We start from the raw sequence: 14,044 nt of genomic DNA on the forward strand, positions 1-14,044 counted from the left end.
TGCTTGCTCATTTGAATAAAGTTGTTATGACCTACTACCATATTGGATTGTAGAAGGATTACACGATCTGTGGCACCTTATTTATACATGGAGTTATAAGACACCAAAATGGCTGCTGGAACTTTTAAATTAGATTTAGGGGATCAGAAGAAAAATGTTTTCGTCACTCAGCTCCAAGACAGGTAGGAAAATCTGTTAATGTCTTCAGTTCAGTTGGTTAGAAAAGTTGAATCACAGTGAATGAGTTCTTGAATATCGATTACTATTGTTGAAAATCTGCCCTAATGAGTTTGCAGAGTGGGTATTTAAATCGATAGCGTGTCTTTCAAAAGAAATTGTAGTCTGAAATCTCTTTTTAACCTAAGGAAAACTGCAGTGAACAAACAGAAACTGCCAATTATTAATTCTACCAGTACTCGTGGTTCAGACTTCAGTTTATCATATTCAGTTTAGCATTAAACTATACATTTTAGGTGAAACCTTTATATAATATGACAATAATTAAGTTTTTAATGTGAAGTCATATCTCATTTTCTTTATTTTAACAGGTATATTTTTCGTGCAAAAAAATTAATGTCTTTTTTTTATTCATTTTCAGGGATTATGACGAGGAAGATGTCACTGCATATCCCATTGTCAAAGAATCTGCAGACAAACTTATTGAGACTGGCATTAATACTCTTCAAAAGACTTTGCTTCTCAAAAAAGAGGTTGAAGTGGACAAGGTTCATTTAGAACTTCTGTCAAAACGTGCTGAGTTTAAAGAACGAATGCAAGCATGTTCAGAAAGACAAATCAAAGTGCAAAAGAAACAACAGCAGGTAAGGTTCATTCAGAGCTTGCTTTTAATCATCTCAACTCAGTGGAGTGGTAATTCAATATGTCTGACCAATGAACTCACAGATTTGATAATTTCCTGTATTGGAAATTTTATTATACCCCCTCCTATATTTCACAAAAGCACAAATCATGTACTATTCAACAAAAAGAAGATAACAAAAAAATCTCAATATTTTTGCTATTTGTTTTGTAAGCCTTCATTACTTTCCAGGATGCTTACAAAGAAATAAATTACTGTTAGTAAGATCACCAACAAACTTGTTATCATAGAATCAAAAAGTATCATTTTCAACAAGTTTACATTGTGTCTTGTTCTACAGTCCATATGTTACCTGTGTACATTCATATTCTTTTTTTCCCTTGCAGATGAAAGAAAAGGTCTCCCAATATGAAAAATTTATTAAAGAAAACGAAGCAAAAAGAAGGAGAGCAATTCAGAAATATCAGAATGAAGTTAAGCTCAGGGAACAGAGAACACGAGAGCTAGAAATGCTTCAGGAACAACTTGAAGACCTTAAGCAAAGGTAGGCACATTATATTTGATTGGCAAATCTTCCATTATATTTATCTTTTCATATCAGAGAATGGCATCTTCCTCAAAAGAAATGCATACATTTTTGAAGAAATGACTGATTGAGTGAATGAAAGCCATGCATTTGTATGTTTCAGGCACAAATATTTAGAGAAAAGAATAAGCCAAACAAAGAAATTTGAACAGTATTTATTGAGAGTTGTGGATGCCATGCCTGAAAGTAAGTAAAGAAGGAAAGAAGATGATCACAATGAAAAAGTCAAACACACAGCCACTGAATACTTGGGAGTGTATGCTATTGTAAACATTCTACTTCTTTTTCTAGTACATTTCACTGAATTGACTTTGTACTGATTAAAGATAAATGCCACTTAAAAAATTATTAAAAATAATTATCAGATATATATTCCTTGTAAACATATTTCACCATTATTTTTCAAGATGCTTATGGCTAATTTCTGTGTCTTAGATTATATTGAAATGCAAGACAATATGGTGAACAGTCTCATGATGAGACACAGAACCTTGAATGAAACCAATAAAGATCTTGTTGAGGGTGTCTCGGAAAAAGCAGATGAGGTGAGTTTATTAATTAGCTGTCAGGATAGGTAATTGTGAACTATTTTTACATTTCTGGATGTAGAAGGAGGTGGAGAAACTTGGTATGTGAAGATTATATTTCATCAGCAATTATTATTAATAATGAACAGTATTTATTGAAAGTAATGACCTCTGTTGTTTCAGCTGGAAAAATTAAGAAACCACCTTGATCAACTGAAGCAAGAGCATGATAAAATGAAGCTCTCTATAAACAGTGAATTGTCTAAAATGCAAAAGCATCAAGAAGGTCGGGTGGATGGCAATAAACAGTTGGAGGAATCTTATATCTTGGGAAAAGGAGACTTTAGGGAACAGGTAAGCATGAGAAAAATATGCATATTCTTTATGTATTCTTCACAGTAAATCACTTTTGGTAATTCTTTGCTGTGAATGAAAAGTGGTGCATAAATGCTTTAGAAGAAATATGTTAGTTTCCCTTTACAGAATTATAGAGTTCATAAAGAAATTAAATGCTAATTGATATGCAGTGTTGTGGAATCATTTGGGGCACTGAACTTATAAAAGGGCTGCATAACAAATTAAATTGAGTGATACATTTTTCAGCGATCTGAGTTGGGACAAATACTGATGGCCATAAATAACATAGCTAACAAGTGCACCAAAGAAACCGACATTCCAGTGGAAAGGATTATGTTGGATGAAAAACTAGACAGAATCCAGGTAAGGAATATTGTACATCACAAAAGGGATTGTTATTATGGGAGAATGCTTTTTTTATTTTTAGGGAGCATACTTCTAGAAACAAATGATTTTCATTTACTAACGGATATAAATATTTCAAATATGGGGCAGACAATTTTGTTCAAAATGATTGAGAATGAATTTATACTTCATGTCAAATTATTAAATTCCCTAAATATTTCATAACACAAAATTATGTAGTAGACTCAATGAGGATATCACTATCTCTATGGTCAGTTTTGGAAATCGTTCTTTTATTCACAGGAGTATATGTTGGAAAGGATAGACGTTGCCCAGATGGCCAGTGCCGATGGGTCAGAAGGTGATCAGAGGACAAAGAGTGGCCGTAGTGGACATAGTTGGAGCAGAAAGAAAAATGCCCCTAAAGTCATGTTTGCTGCATAATGTTCACCTCTAAGTCTTGAAAGGATCTTTCAATACGTTCCCCTGTGACTCTCGTACTGTGAAAAAATGCAGTTATACGTGACAGGCACTGTATATTTGGAAGGGGATGGAGACCAGTGAAGTTCATCTGCCATTTTTTCCCCTCTGAGCCATCTGAGATTGATCAAGATGACACATTTTAAAAATAGTCTCTGTCTACACACCTCATTAGACTGTCTAGACACACAAATTGTTGTCATTGATCTTTGATTATTGATCAAAGCAGACACAGGTTAAGAATTCAGGACCTGGTAATGAGCAGCATACCAGTGAGCAGAGTTTTAAGTTTCTCTCCTGAGTTAAAAAATCTACTGTAAGTTGAAAGTGTCATTATAAGCACTTTGTTGAAATTGTTCACTGTATCAAGAGTATGTGGGAAAAGTCACAATATTAGCACGTGTAAACATAATCCATTGCAAAAACACTGATAGTAGCTTGAATATTATTTTTATGATAATGATTAATCAATATCTGTTTGTTCAGTTTATCTGTATTGTAGAAGTGAGGGGTGATATGACCTGGGCTCATGCCAAAAGCAGGTAATTACAGACGGTAGTGCTTTAAATCATGTCTCTACGCAAATTTTGATATACATCTTAAAAAATATGCAAAGTTTTGTAATTCTTCTCTTTTTTTCACTTTACTACGCAGAAAAATATTATTATCCTTCAGCATGTTATGAACACCAAAAGCAATTTTGTATTTCTTGGCATACAGGATGGTTTCTGCATCCCATGTTTAGTAAATGTATGCAGAAAACCTGAGATGTGGAAGTCCTGCTAAGCCTTGTATACTGTAGGTGCTATACTGATCACTCATTTAGATTTGATATTTTGCAGGTTTGCATGGTCCTGTTTTTTATGCATATATTCTAAATATGCATCTAGTTATAAAAAGATAATTTTGATAATAAAATCAAATCAAATTTACTCTTTGATTTCTTTATTTTTCAAAGCCCCTTATTTATGATCTTGGTATATACATAAACACAATGCCTAAAGGCATGCAGTAAAAATTAAAATGCAAGTACAAGATCAAACCAGTGTTTTTGAAATAATGCACGTGAAACGGCTACCTATATTTAAGAAGCTTATATTTTCCAAACATAAGAGTTTGTCTCTCATTTCTAAATCTTCACAACTTGATTCCCAGAGATTCATTCACAATCTTTACTGGATATCTAATTTTATGTAATAAATTCAACACTTCTATTAAATTTTTAAAAATTCAAAAAAAGTGCAAAATTACTTAATATGATCTTATAAAAACAAAGACCTGTTCTCCCTCTTCCCTACTAATGAAGCACTGTGCAACAATTGCTTAAATTACTTTGACCTAAGTATCACATCAAGCAACACAAATTTGGCCTCATTCCTATGCCCGTTTTATGACGGCAACTCCCATTTCTCCATTTAGATGCTTTTCACCAAATAATTTTGTCACTCTTGTGCAAAACTGAAATTGATTTTCAACTTACAGGTGTAGAGCAAAGAATTTAGTCATTTCAATGCAAATTTTATCTTTCACTACTCATAAACTTCAAGGAAAGGAACTTTCTCTAAAGCCCCAATACATCAAGATATTATGCAACACAATTTGTTCAGCGATATGTTTCCAAAATGATCCACAACCTCATCATTCTACAACCAAATCTGTTATATCCCATGCTTTGGAATGCTTGTGACTGTAAACAGTCTACAATTTATAATTTACCTATAAAAAGCCTCTAGATTAAATACTTATATCAACACAACTTATGAATGGAGGGAATCCTACATTTAAAAACTGCTGATAAAAAGTTCTTCTCCACAACAAAAAAATTTCTCAAAGGTTGAATGCTAAATTGATGGTTGAATTTTTTAGTATAATCTGATATTTCAAAGTAAGAATATGGGAACATGAAAAATCACAGTATTTATAGTGTTTCATGCCTGCTTACTGCATACATCAATTACCAAGCACTCCTGTATTACTCACATTGATGTATAACTATACTTTTTAAAAAACTAAGAAATCTTCATCCCATAATTCAACATGAAATATTGACAGCATGTCTAGATCAACTGATTAACCATCGGAAGTTTTTGTCTGTATTTTTTTCATCTGTAAATATAATCCAATAGCTCATTACATCCTCACACCTTAGTTTCTATATTTTGTCCCACAACTCCTGCATGTGTTTGTGATGTGGGATCTTTGGGTTTCTGTTGCTGCTGTTGGTGTATTTGTTGAAGGCCCTGTTGCACTTGCTGTTGTTGTTGTTGCGGCTGATGTTGTTGTTGTAGCTGTATGGCCTGTTGTTGCTGTTGTGTGTGGTGTTGCTGTTGTGTATATTGTTGTTGCTGCAAGTGTTGGTTTTGCTGTGACTGTAACTGATGCTGTTGCTGAAGATGTTCTGCCATTGTCTTTTTGTTTCTTTCCTTTAGTAATGCTCCCCTGTATTCTTCATATCCCATGACAATTTCTTCCAACTCCTGTTTGAAAAGTCTATTGAGAATGGCATCATATGCTTCTAGCTCTGGCAGGCGAAACAATTCCCACTGAAACCAGAGTTGAAATGATTATATAATATAAACCTATGTAAGTGATCATTTAAATGTCCATGAAAAAGATTGAAATTTTAAATTTAGTGAGATTGAAATTGCAATTTTAATTCTGCCAGCTACATACACATTCAAAATAAAGAAAACATACCTTTAGCTTATGGTCATGCTCTGATGGTGCTTTTGAATATACATACAACCATTCTGGTATTTCTGAACAATTAAAGAAAGCACAAATTATTTTAAGGTGAGCTATCAAATTAACATATACGTTTCAAACGAATGATACTGATCAATTATAATCTATTTGCACACGACACAATTTTCACTTGTCAACAAAACTATTCAAAGTCATATTTACATTGATTCCTCGATTCAGAACAGAGTTGGTTCTAAGATATATACGTATGTATACATGTACTTATGTATGTGTACATATATATGTGCTATTGAATACTATATTTCCTTTGACTTTTTATCCAACTTACCCATGGTGTTGTATGGATTGGCTGGCACAAGAACATTGCTCTGTGGCCTGGGTTCTGCTCCTTGCTGAGACAATTGAGCATTGGGGTTTACATAAGGAGGAGCTCTGCTGTATTGGGGCAAGGGGGGAGCACCAGGATGCCAGTACTGTGCCGTCTTTGTTGTATGACTGGAAAAAATTACACTAAATAAATGCTAAGTTTATCTTTAGAGCTCTATCTCAATAGGAATGTCACTAGATTAAAAACATTCGTCTGTATTCTTTTTAGGTGCTTTGAAGATTGACAAAATAAGCTGTATGTGTATAAAACAATAAGAAATGTCACATTACTGTCTCATTAACCAACCATTCAAATGATTAAAGGTATGATCAATAGGGTTAACACATAAAGACCTAGCAAATTCAGATGTGGAAAAGAAAATGGCAATAATGAATAAACACAGGAAGAAAAACCAGCTAACTGACACCAAGCATCAAGCCAGTAACTCACTTCACATAGTACACCCCATGTTCCTGTGATTCTATTCTCTCCCAGTCAGTTGGCAAGCTTTCTTTCTCCAGGGGATGACTCCAGTGGGTGGTCTGTGTGTTGTGGTCTATATAGTACTTTCTCCCTCTCATGGTCCAGTCTACAGACCAACCCTGGGGTAAAGCAGGCTCACTACCTGCCTGGAGCACACTGTGATTACCTTACATATGAAGAATAACAGTATTTTAGAGCATGTGTACTTAACTATTGATATTTTTAACCCCTTCTTCAAATGTAGAATCAATGGTGAGACAAGGTAGTATACATATCAAGTACCATCCCTGGAACTGAATTAGTGACAGTGGTCAAGAAATATATCTGAACAAACTGCACAACTATACGTAACCATACTTATACTTTGAGTTCAACCATAAGGAATTTCTTACTTTATCCATTTCATCATGAACTTATGAAATATACTTCAACAGTGAACCATGAATAAATAAAACACTTTCTTGAAAAACATCAGTGACCAAGCATCTCAGTTTTCATCCTTTTACTCAAGGATTATTATGGGGTTAATTGAACTAGGCATTCTTTTTTTTTCTCTAATAAAATTTGGACAAATGGTTCTGAATATGACCAAAATACTAACTTGAAGCAGCCACTGAGGCAGCAGCAGCATTTGCACTGCTGACACTTGGCCGGCTGTCTTGTCTAAAGTTGGTCAAATTTGTTTGCACTGGTCCCATATGCTTTTGCTCACTCTGTTGCATGTACTGGTTCCTAATTTGCCTGTGATATTGTTGGATCTGATAGTTCTCATCAAACATTTGCTGATACTGATCATTACTTTGTAAGCTGATTAGTTCTGGTGCAGAGGGATGCTGGTAATGCTGTTTTATATCTGAATGGTCTGTAATAGCATAAAAATTATTAATGCACTCTTGTTGTTGCTGCCTAAATTGGCAATTGGAAAATTTCTCCAGCATTTGCTACTGCAACTGCTACTACTACTACTACCTTTTTAGTTTTTTAAAATTATTATTATTGTTTCTTCAATTTTCATTTTCATGTACTGAAGTTCAAATTGACCTGTACAATGCATACATATAATAGCCAAAGCCCTTAAGTTTGTAATTACCTATATCATCTTTATGTTGCACAATTCCAGGGGCATGCGATCCTAATTGCTGCTCCACAGCACTATTATACCCTTGAGATCTGGAGGGAGCACCTGTCACATCGTGGGATCCAAAACTGTGTGCCCTATTCAAAGAGGGCTGTCCATCCTTAGCACCAAAACTAGGAGTCCTTGCAATATTAGCTATGTTAGGCTGACTTGAAGCCAGTACATTCTGCCCTTGTGTCTGAACACTTGAAATCTGCAAGTTCTGGAATGAATGGCTTATGCCCTGTTCTCCTGTAGATGTAGTCCTTGGGAGCGCTGAAGGCACATAATGGTGCCGTGCTTGGTGATATGCTGCAACAGCATGTGGAGAATAAACATGGCTGGAAGTTGGAGGTGGCCTAACTGGAGGGGGAGCAGTCACTATGTGTGGTTGTGGGATATATGAAGATTGTGATTGCTTGCTTCTTTTCTGGAAACTGGTCCCTTGCCTCACTGGTGTGTGATAGTCTGCACAAAATCAATGGCAAATAACTGATTAATTATTACATTTCAAACAGATGAGAAATAAATTCAACATCAATTATTCTTATTTGCAGGTGAAAATGAAAGCATTTCCTTACATCCTTGATCCTAGTACTTTAACATGTGTATATTTTGTTGTTTAAAATGTACATGTAGTTATCTAAATGGCCCTTGATAAAGTTATCCCAAAATTTATTGACTTTTACAGTAATTATCAAAGAACTGACAGTTGGTGCCAAACAAAGCTAAATTGCACTTGTGAAAAAATGTTGTATGTAATGGTAAAGATCTGTGCAAATAAAGACGCTTTCCATTGAGAAACGTTCTTTTTTTTACATAGCACAGTAGTCATTTGCCACAATAAAAGTTCTGTTTTACTTAAATATCTTTGCATAGTTTAAAAATTTGTGCAGTGTCAGTGTTACTACAGTATTACATGTATTAATGCCTATAAAATGTATTTAACTACACGTAATGGTACCTGTAAATGTATGGTTATTTTATCATACACAGTCCAAAGATTTCCTTGTGATGCTTACTTTTAGAAATACAATATTGGATAACTATCATGTGAGTAAAATCATATATACAATATCAGCAATTTCAAGTACAATGTTAAAAAGTTCTAACAATCTAAACTTATCAAATAACTTACTTCTCAATATTGGAGGTGTGTCTCTCTTCACATATTTTCCAACCACGCCCTCGTTTACATTTTTGGCAGACTTCTTGGAAAGCATTTCAACTAATAATGTAGAAGAGGAGACAAACATTAACCTGTGGGGTAGCAGGAGTCACAGGCTCTCTACTTTAGGGAACTGTAAGTGCAGTTGTGCAGTGTCACAAGCAAATCTCAAATTTCACTGTTATCCTGTCAAAACCATGGTTTTAAACGAATTCAAACCTCACTTTACTTAAGAATATACGCCCTTATCAGAAAGTGCAATGCAGCCTTACAAAGCACAGCTAATCAGACAATGATTCATGAAAAGAAATATAAACAAACCCACAGAAAGACGTACCGAGTGTGCTTGAGTGCTACGTCATCATTTTCTGCGCACACATTGTTCAGTGACGTAAGGCCGTCGATACCCATGTTTATCATAGCAACTAGCATCTGAGTTACGAGTGAGATGTGAATTTAAAAGTTGCTCGTATTTTTCCATTATTCGACGTGTTTGATTTGTTTTTAACGATCTTTACCGCACATTGGTGACAGAGAGGTTCGAGGAAATCTACCAGATAAGAGAAATTTAAATAATATCTGTGATAAATCGGAGGATTCATTCAAAATGACGGAGTCCGTCCCAGCAAACCCTGAGCTAAACTTGAATCCAAAAGAGCAAGAATTTATCAACGCTAAATCCTATCTTCTGACATGTAGTACAAGCACAGGGTATAACTTGTAAGTATAAAGCAAGGTTTTTGCTTGGTATATTGAATTTAGTTTCGTGATAAGTGGGATCAGACTTATTAATGTACGCAAAAATGTATTCTAGTTACTGGGGTACATTTGTTGACAGCCATTGCTTGATAGGAATTAGAAAATACTGATCACAATTAGTAATGCACAACCGAGAGTACGTATGAAGGTACTAAATTTCTTTTATTTTAAAAAATTGGAATAATCTTTTACATAAAATCCAGCATTTAAGTGGTTTGTCTCTTCATGAAAAATCTACAATGTAATTGCATAATTTGGATATTATATCTCATACTAAATCTGTATATTTTGATTGTTTTTAGATATGACCATATCAGCAGTGTACTCACAAAAGTTTTAGATCAAAGACCAGATAATGTTGTAGACATCTTTGAAGACATCAGCAAAGAAACCAAGAGGTCAAAATTTACATCAGATGTGGACACAGTGCAAGATAAAATAGACCAATCCACTGAAGTAACTTTAGCTAAAGTGCAAGAAAAGCTCTTTAAGGTAAGACATCAATTATTTTGATTAAACTTTCATAGTGAAATGATTTTAAATTTTATATTTATTTGTTATTTTGTTGCTTAAAGATCTTTAAAAGTTATCTGATTAATTTGTGCTTTTTTGATGATGCTTTTTGACTTAGTTTTTGATTTTTTTCCCCATCTTGCAGAAACAGGGTGGTGAAGATGAAGAAGGCCAACAAGAAGAGGAAAATGACACACCTCTTCCTAATTTGATGGAACTTGCATTTTACTTTGAACAAGGTGGAATAGGATTAGGCAGGGAAGAAACATATAGAATATGGCTTGCATTAAAAGACTTAGTAGATCACCATCCTTTGCAACATGCAAGATTCTGGGGGAAAATATATGGAACAGAACAAAATTATATTGTCGCTGAAGTTGAATACAGAGAAGGTGGAGAGGAAGAGGAGGAAGAGCAGGAGGAAGAAGAAGCACAAGAAGAAGATGCAAATGAGAAGGAAGAAGGCGAAGGAGAGGAAGAAGGTAATTCACTTTACATTTTTACATACACACAACGCACACATACACACCTACAAAATAAATCTATGACAACCAGTTTATTTCATCTAACATAAGATATTGTAAAAAAAGTAATCAAATGTTTTTTTGGTCATATATATATGTTTTAACTTTTAAATCTTATATAATGTAGAAAAGCAAAAGGGAAAAAACATGTTTCCCCCTGTTGTCATCAACCCGCCAGAAAACCATGGAGAGCCTACGGTTGCAGGTCAGCTTGGTATCCAGCCTGCTGTTTGAGTGGCACGAATAATTTGCCCTTCCTTCATCAAAAACATTTTTATTTCAGTGTGTAAACTTTGGATGCATGCTTTGCATGTTATTTTATTTTGCAGCATGTTGTGAAGATGAGCAAATTATTTCTGTTGTTTACATTGGAAATGAAGAAATGATTTTGTTTTAATGAAGACAAATACAGTTTTTTAGCTGCAGTTTGATTGTGTACATTGTTTTTCTTTCTTTTCTGTTTTAGTTCTCTTTTTTTAGACAAATGCTCTCTGTTAGGAAAACTGACAAATTGTCATGTATATTCTTGAGACAAGATTTGGAAATGGGCCCGGGCCACCTGACTTACTTTGATATTGCTTTTCTCTATGTTACACAAGGTCACCTCTGCTTTGAAAGATGTTTGAAGATATTTTAAAGACTGATTAAATTATCAATTTTGCCATCAATTAAAACCCAAAATGTCTATTTCACACATTGTAGGTGAAGGAGCAGAAGATGATATTCCAAAGCCAGATTGGAAACCACCCCCAGTTGTCCCAAAGGAAGCCAATAGATCTGGAACAAACAAGAAGACATACTTTGTTTGCAATGAACGTAAGTACTTACTGATTTACCACACAAATATTTATGCTTCTATGTTACTTTTTCACATTTAATAGCACTATAGCAATTAAGTTCTGTAATGATTTTTCTAGTTGATGCTAATTATCTGATTATTTTGGATTCAGCTGGGAAGTCATGGAGCAAACTTCCACCAATTACACCAGCACAGGTTTCATGTGCCAGAAAAATAAAGAAATTCCTCACTGGACGCCTGGATGCACCTGTAAGTTGAATGCTTTAGTTAAAAGAGGATGATTGAAGTTACAAATTTGATTTTTTTTTTTTTTTTTGTTGCTGAAAATCTGTTGAAAGGAGATAGTGTTAATGAAAATACTTAAGCCAAAAAATACTTTACATTGTTGTTTTACTATTGCGTATGAACGTTTAGATACCAAACAGTCTACAATTTGATTTTATTATTTTTGCAGAGTGGTCTTTTGTATTCTGTAAGTTTTAGAAATATCTATTTACAATATAATTGTGTTGCAGGTGGTGAGCTATCCTCCATTCCCAGGAAATGAAGCTAATTACTTGAGAGCCCAGATTTCTCGCATCAGTGCTGGCACACACATTTCACCCCTTGGATTTTATCAGTTTGATGAGGAAGAAGAGGAGGAAGAGGAAGAAGGAGCAGGTAAACCATTGCTTTGTGATATGTATAAATGTGAAAAATATTTTACATGAGCTTTTAGGCTTCAACAATTTTATATGATGGATCAAATTTGAGAAAATGCTGTGCATCAGTCCAGGTCATTATCTTGGAATGTTTTTTTTTTTTTTTTTTTTTTTTTTTATTTACAATTTTTGAACATTTGCCTGGCATTTTTCTTTACAGCACGTGAAAATTTTGTTGAAAACGTGGAGTATGAGGGGATCCCAGTAAGAGAATTGGCAGATCCTGGTCTCCAGAACTGGGTCCATCATGTCATGCACATTTTGCCACAGGTGAGCTTTTTTAACTTTCGATGACCCATTTTATCTTCACATGTTCATTTACAGAATTTTTTGATAAAGCAAGACATTAACAAATTTAAATAAAAAACAATATTCAAAAAATAATTATGATAATCAAATATAATATATCATCCTACAGGGACGTTGCGTATGGTTCAACACTGTGCAAAAGCAGGAGGATGACTTTGAGGATGAAGAAGAAGAAGAAGAGCGAGAGGAACCAGATGAACCTGAGCCTGAAGTAGGTCCTCCCCTTCTTACCCCTCTGTCTGAGGATGTGGAGGTTGAAGGCATGCCCCCATGGACCCCCAAGCTGTCCAGCAATCTTGTCCCACAATATGCCATCTCACTGATGAGGTCAAACTTGTGGCCTGGAGCTTTTGCTTTTGCTGTGAACAAGTAAGTAGTTCACAATCGTTACTTAACTGTGTTCATTATTTTCTGTTATATATTTACTGTTTATTGGAAGTCATATATGTGGAGTCATACAGTTATCATTATGAGAGACTTAATTGACATAACTTAATATTTTTATATTTAAGTTACCCCTCCCCATTGTATGCATCCTATTTTCAAGTCCTTTAAAAACGCACACACATATCAATTAACTGGACATCTTATTTTTTACAGGAAATTTGAAAATGTTTACGTTGGCTGGGGCCACAAGTATGCAGCAGACAATTACAGTCCCCCACCCATCCCTGCCCCTATGGAGGAGTACTCAAGTGGTCCAGAGATCACAGAGGGGGAAGATCCATCTCCACAGGAAGAGGAGGCCCTCCGCCAGGCTCAGATGGAGGCCCAGGAGGCAGCCGAGGAAATGGAAGAAGCAGAGGAAGAGGAAGAGGAGGATGATTAGACTGTTGGTTTCTAAGGAATTCATAAACATTTTCACAGAAGCAGTTCTAGTTGTATTTTACTTGTTTAACTGTTCAAGTGGCATTAAGACCACTACCGATTGGAATTCAGTTTCAGGCTTTCTACTAAAGGAAAAAACAGTACATTTGTTTGAAGACAAGTGAGAAAGATAAAAAATTTTCTTTTTGGAAAAAAAAATCAAACTTTTAACGAAGAAAAGTGTGACTAAAAGTTCAATAAGATACTTACGTGTTACCCAAAGAAAAGCTGTCTTTAATTATTGTATATCTGCAGAACTGATCTTCAGTGTTACTCTTGTAAATAATGTGTTGGTAATAATATTTTCTTTCTGTAATAGTGGAAATTGTGTTTCATTAACATATGCAAAAAATACTCTGATCATGATGATTTTCGAAATAACATACAATAACATAACATACATAGTCACTCAGTACATTTAAAGTAAATAAAAAAAATAGTTTGGCATTTATGAGGTGAACTTTGCCAAAATACACAATAAAAACTTTAAAAAAACACAAAAATCATTCAATCATGCTGATATTCAGAAGGAATTTGCCTTACTAAAGTACAAAGCAACTCTAAACAACTTAAGTGAAACAAAACAAAAAAAAAAAAAAATGGTTTGACACTTATG

At 34.5% G+C, this 14,044-nt stretch overlaps 3 protein-coding genes across 3 annotated transcripts; 2 read left to right on the forward strand and 1 right to left on the reverse strand.

Moving 5' to 3' along the window:
* Positions 1 to 9: 9 nt before the first annotated feature.
* LOC106178722 (coiled-coil domain-containing protein 42 homolog) lies at positions 10 to 4,047 on the forward strand. The gene is made up of 8 exons (XM_013562020.2): positions 10 to 182; positions 599 to 821; positions 1,207 to 1,364; positions 1,510 to 1,592; positions 1,842 to 1,951; positions 2,117 to 2,287; positions 2,537 to 2,653; positions 2,939 to 4,047. The coding sequence occupies exons 1-8, from the start codon at positions 109 to 111 to the stop codon at positions 3,077 to 3,079; spliced, it is 1,077 nt and encodes a 358-aa protein (XP_013417474.2). The 5' UTR covers positions 10 to 108; the 3' UTR covers positions 3,080 to 4,047.
* Positions 4,044 to 9,357, reverse strand: LOC106176293 (uncharacterized). The gene is made up of 8 exons (XM_013558619.2): positions 9,294 to 9,357; positions 8,927 to 9,016; positions 7,762 to 8,256; positions 7,273 to 7,533; positions 6,639 to 6,837; positions 6,150 to 6,316; positions 5,813 to 5,874; positions 4,044 to 5,658 (listed from the first exon to the last, which is right to left on the reverse strand). The coding sequence occupies exons 2-8, from the start codon at positions 9,009 to 9,011 to the stop codon at positions 5,254 to 5,256; spliced, it is 1,674 nt and encodes a 557-aa protein (XP_013414073.2). The 5' UTR covers positions 9,012 to 9,016; positions 9,294 to 9,357; the 3' UTR covers positions 4,044 to 5,253.
* A 22-nt stretch (positions 9,358 to 9,379) lies between these two features.
* Positions 9,380 to 13,744, forward strand: LOC106176294 (radial spoke head protein 4 homolog A-like). Its single transcript, XM_013558623.2, has 9 exons — positions 9,380 to 9,676; positions 10,018 to 10,207; positions 10,374 to 10,710; positions 11,455 to 11,568; positions 11,703 to 11,800; positions 12,067 to 12,211; positions 12,413 to 12,522; positions 12,671 to 12,930; positions 13,162 to 13,744. The coding sequence occupies exons 1-9, from the start codon at positions 9,564 to 9,566 to the stop codon at positions 13,388 to 13,390; spliced, it is 1,596 nt and encodes a 531-aa protein (XP_013414077.1). The 5' UTR covers positions 9,380 to 9,563; the 3' UTR covers positions 13,391 to 13,744.
* Positions 13,745 to 14,044: the final 300 nt, after the last annotated feature.

Source organism: Lingula anatina, chromosome 2, assembly GCF_051362555.1.
Source record: "Lingula anatina isolate TDL-2025a chromosome 2, LinAna3.0, whole genome shotgun sequence".
NCBI classification, from domain to species: Eukaryota; Metazoa; Brachiopoda; class Lingulata; order Lingulida; family Lingulidae; genus Lingula; species Lingula anatina.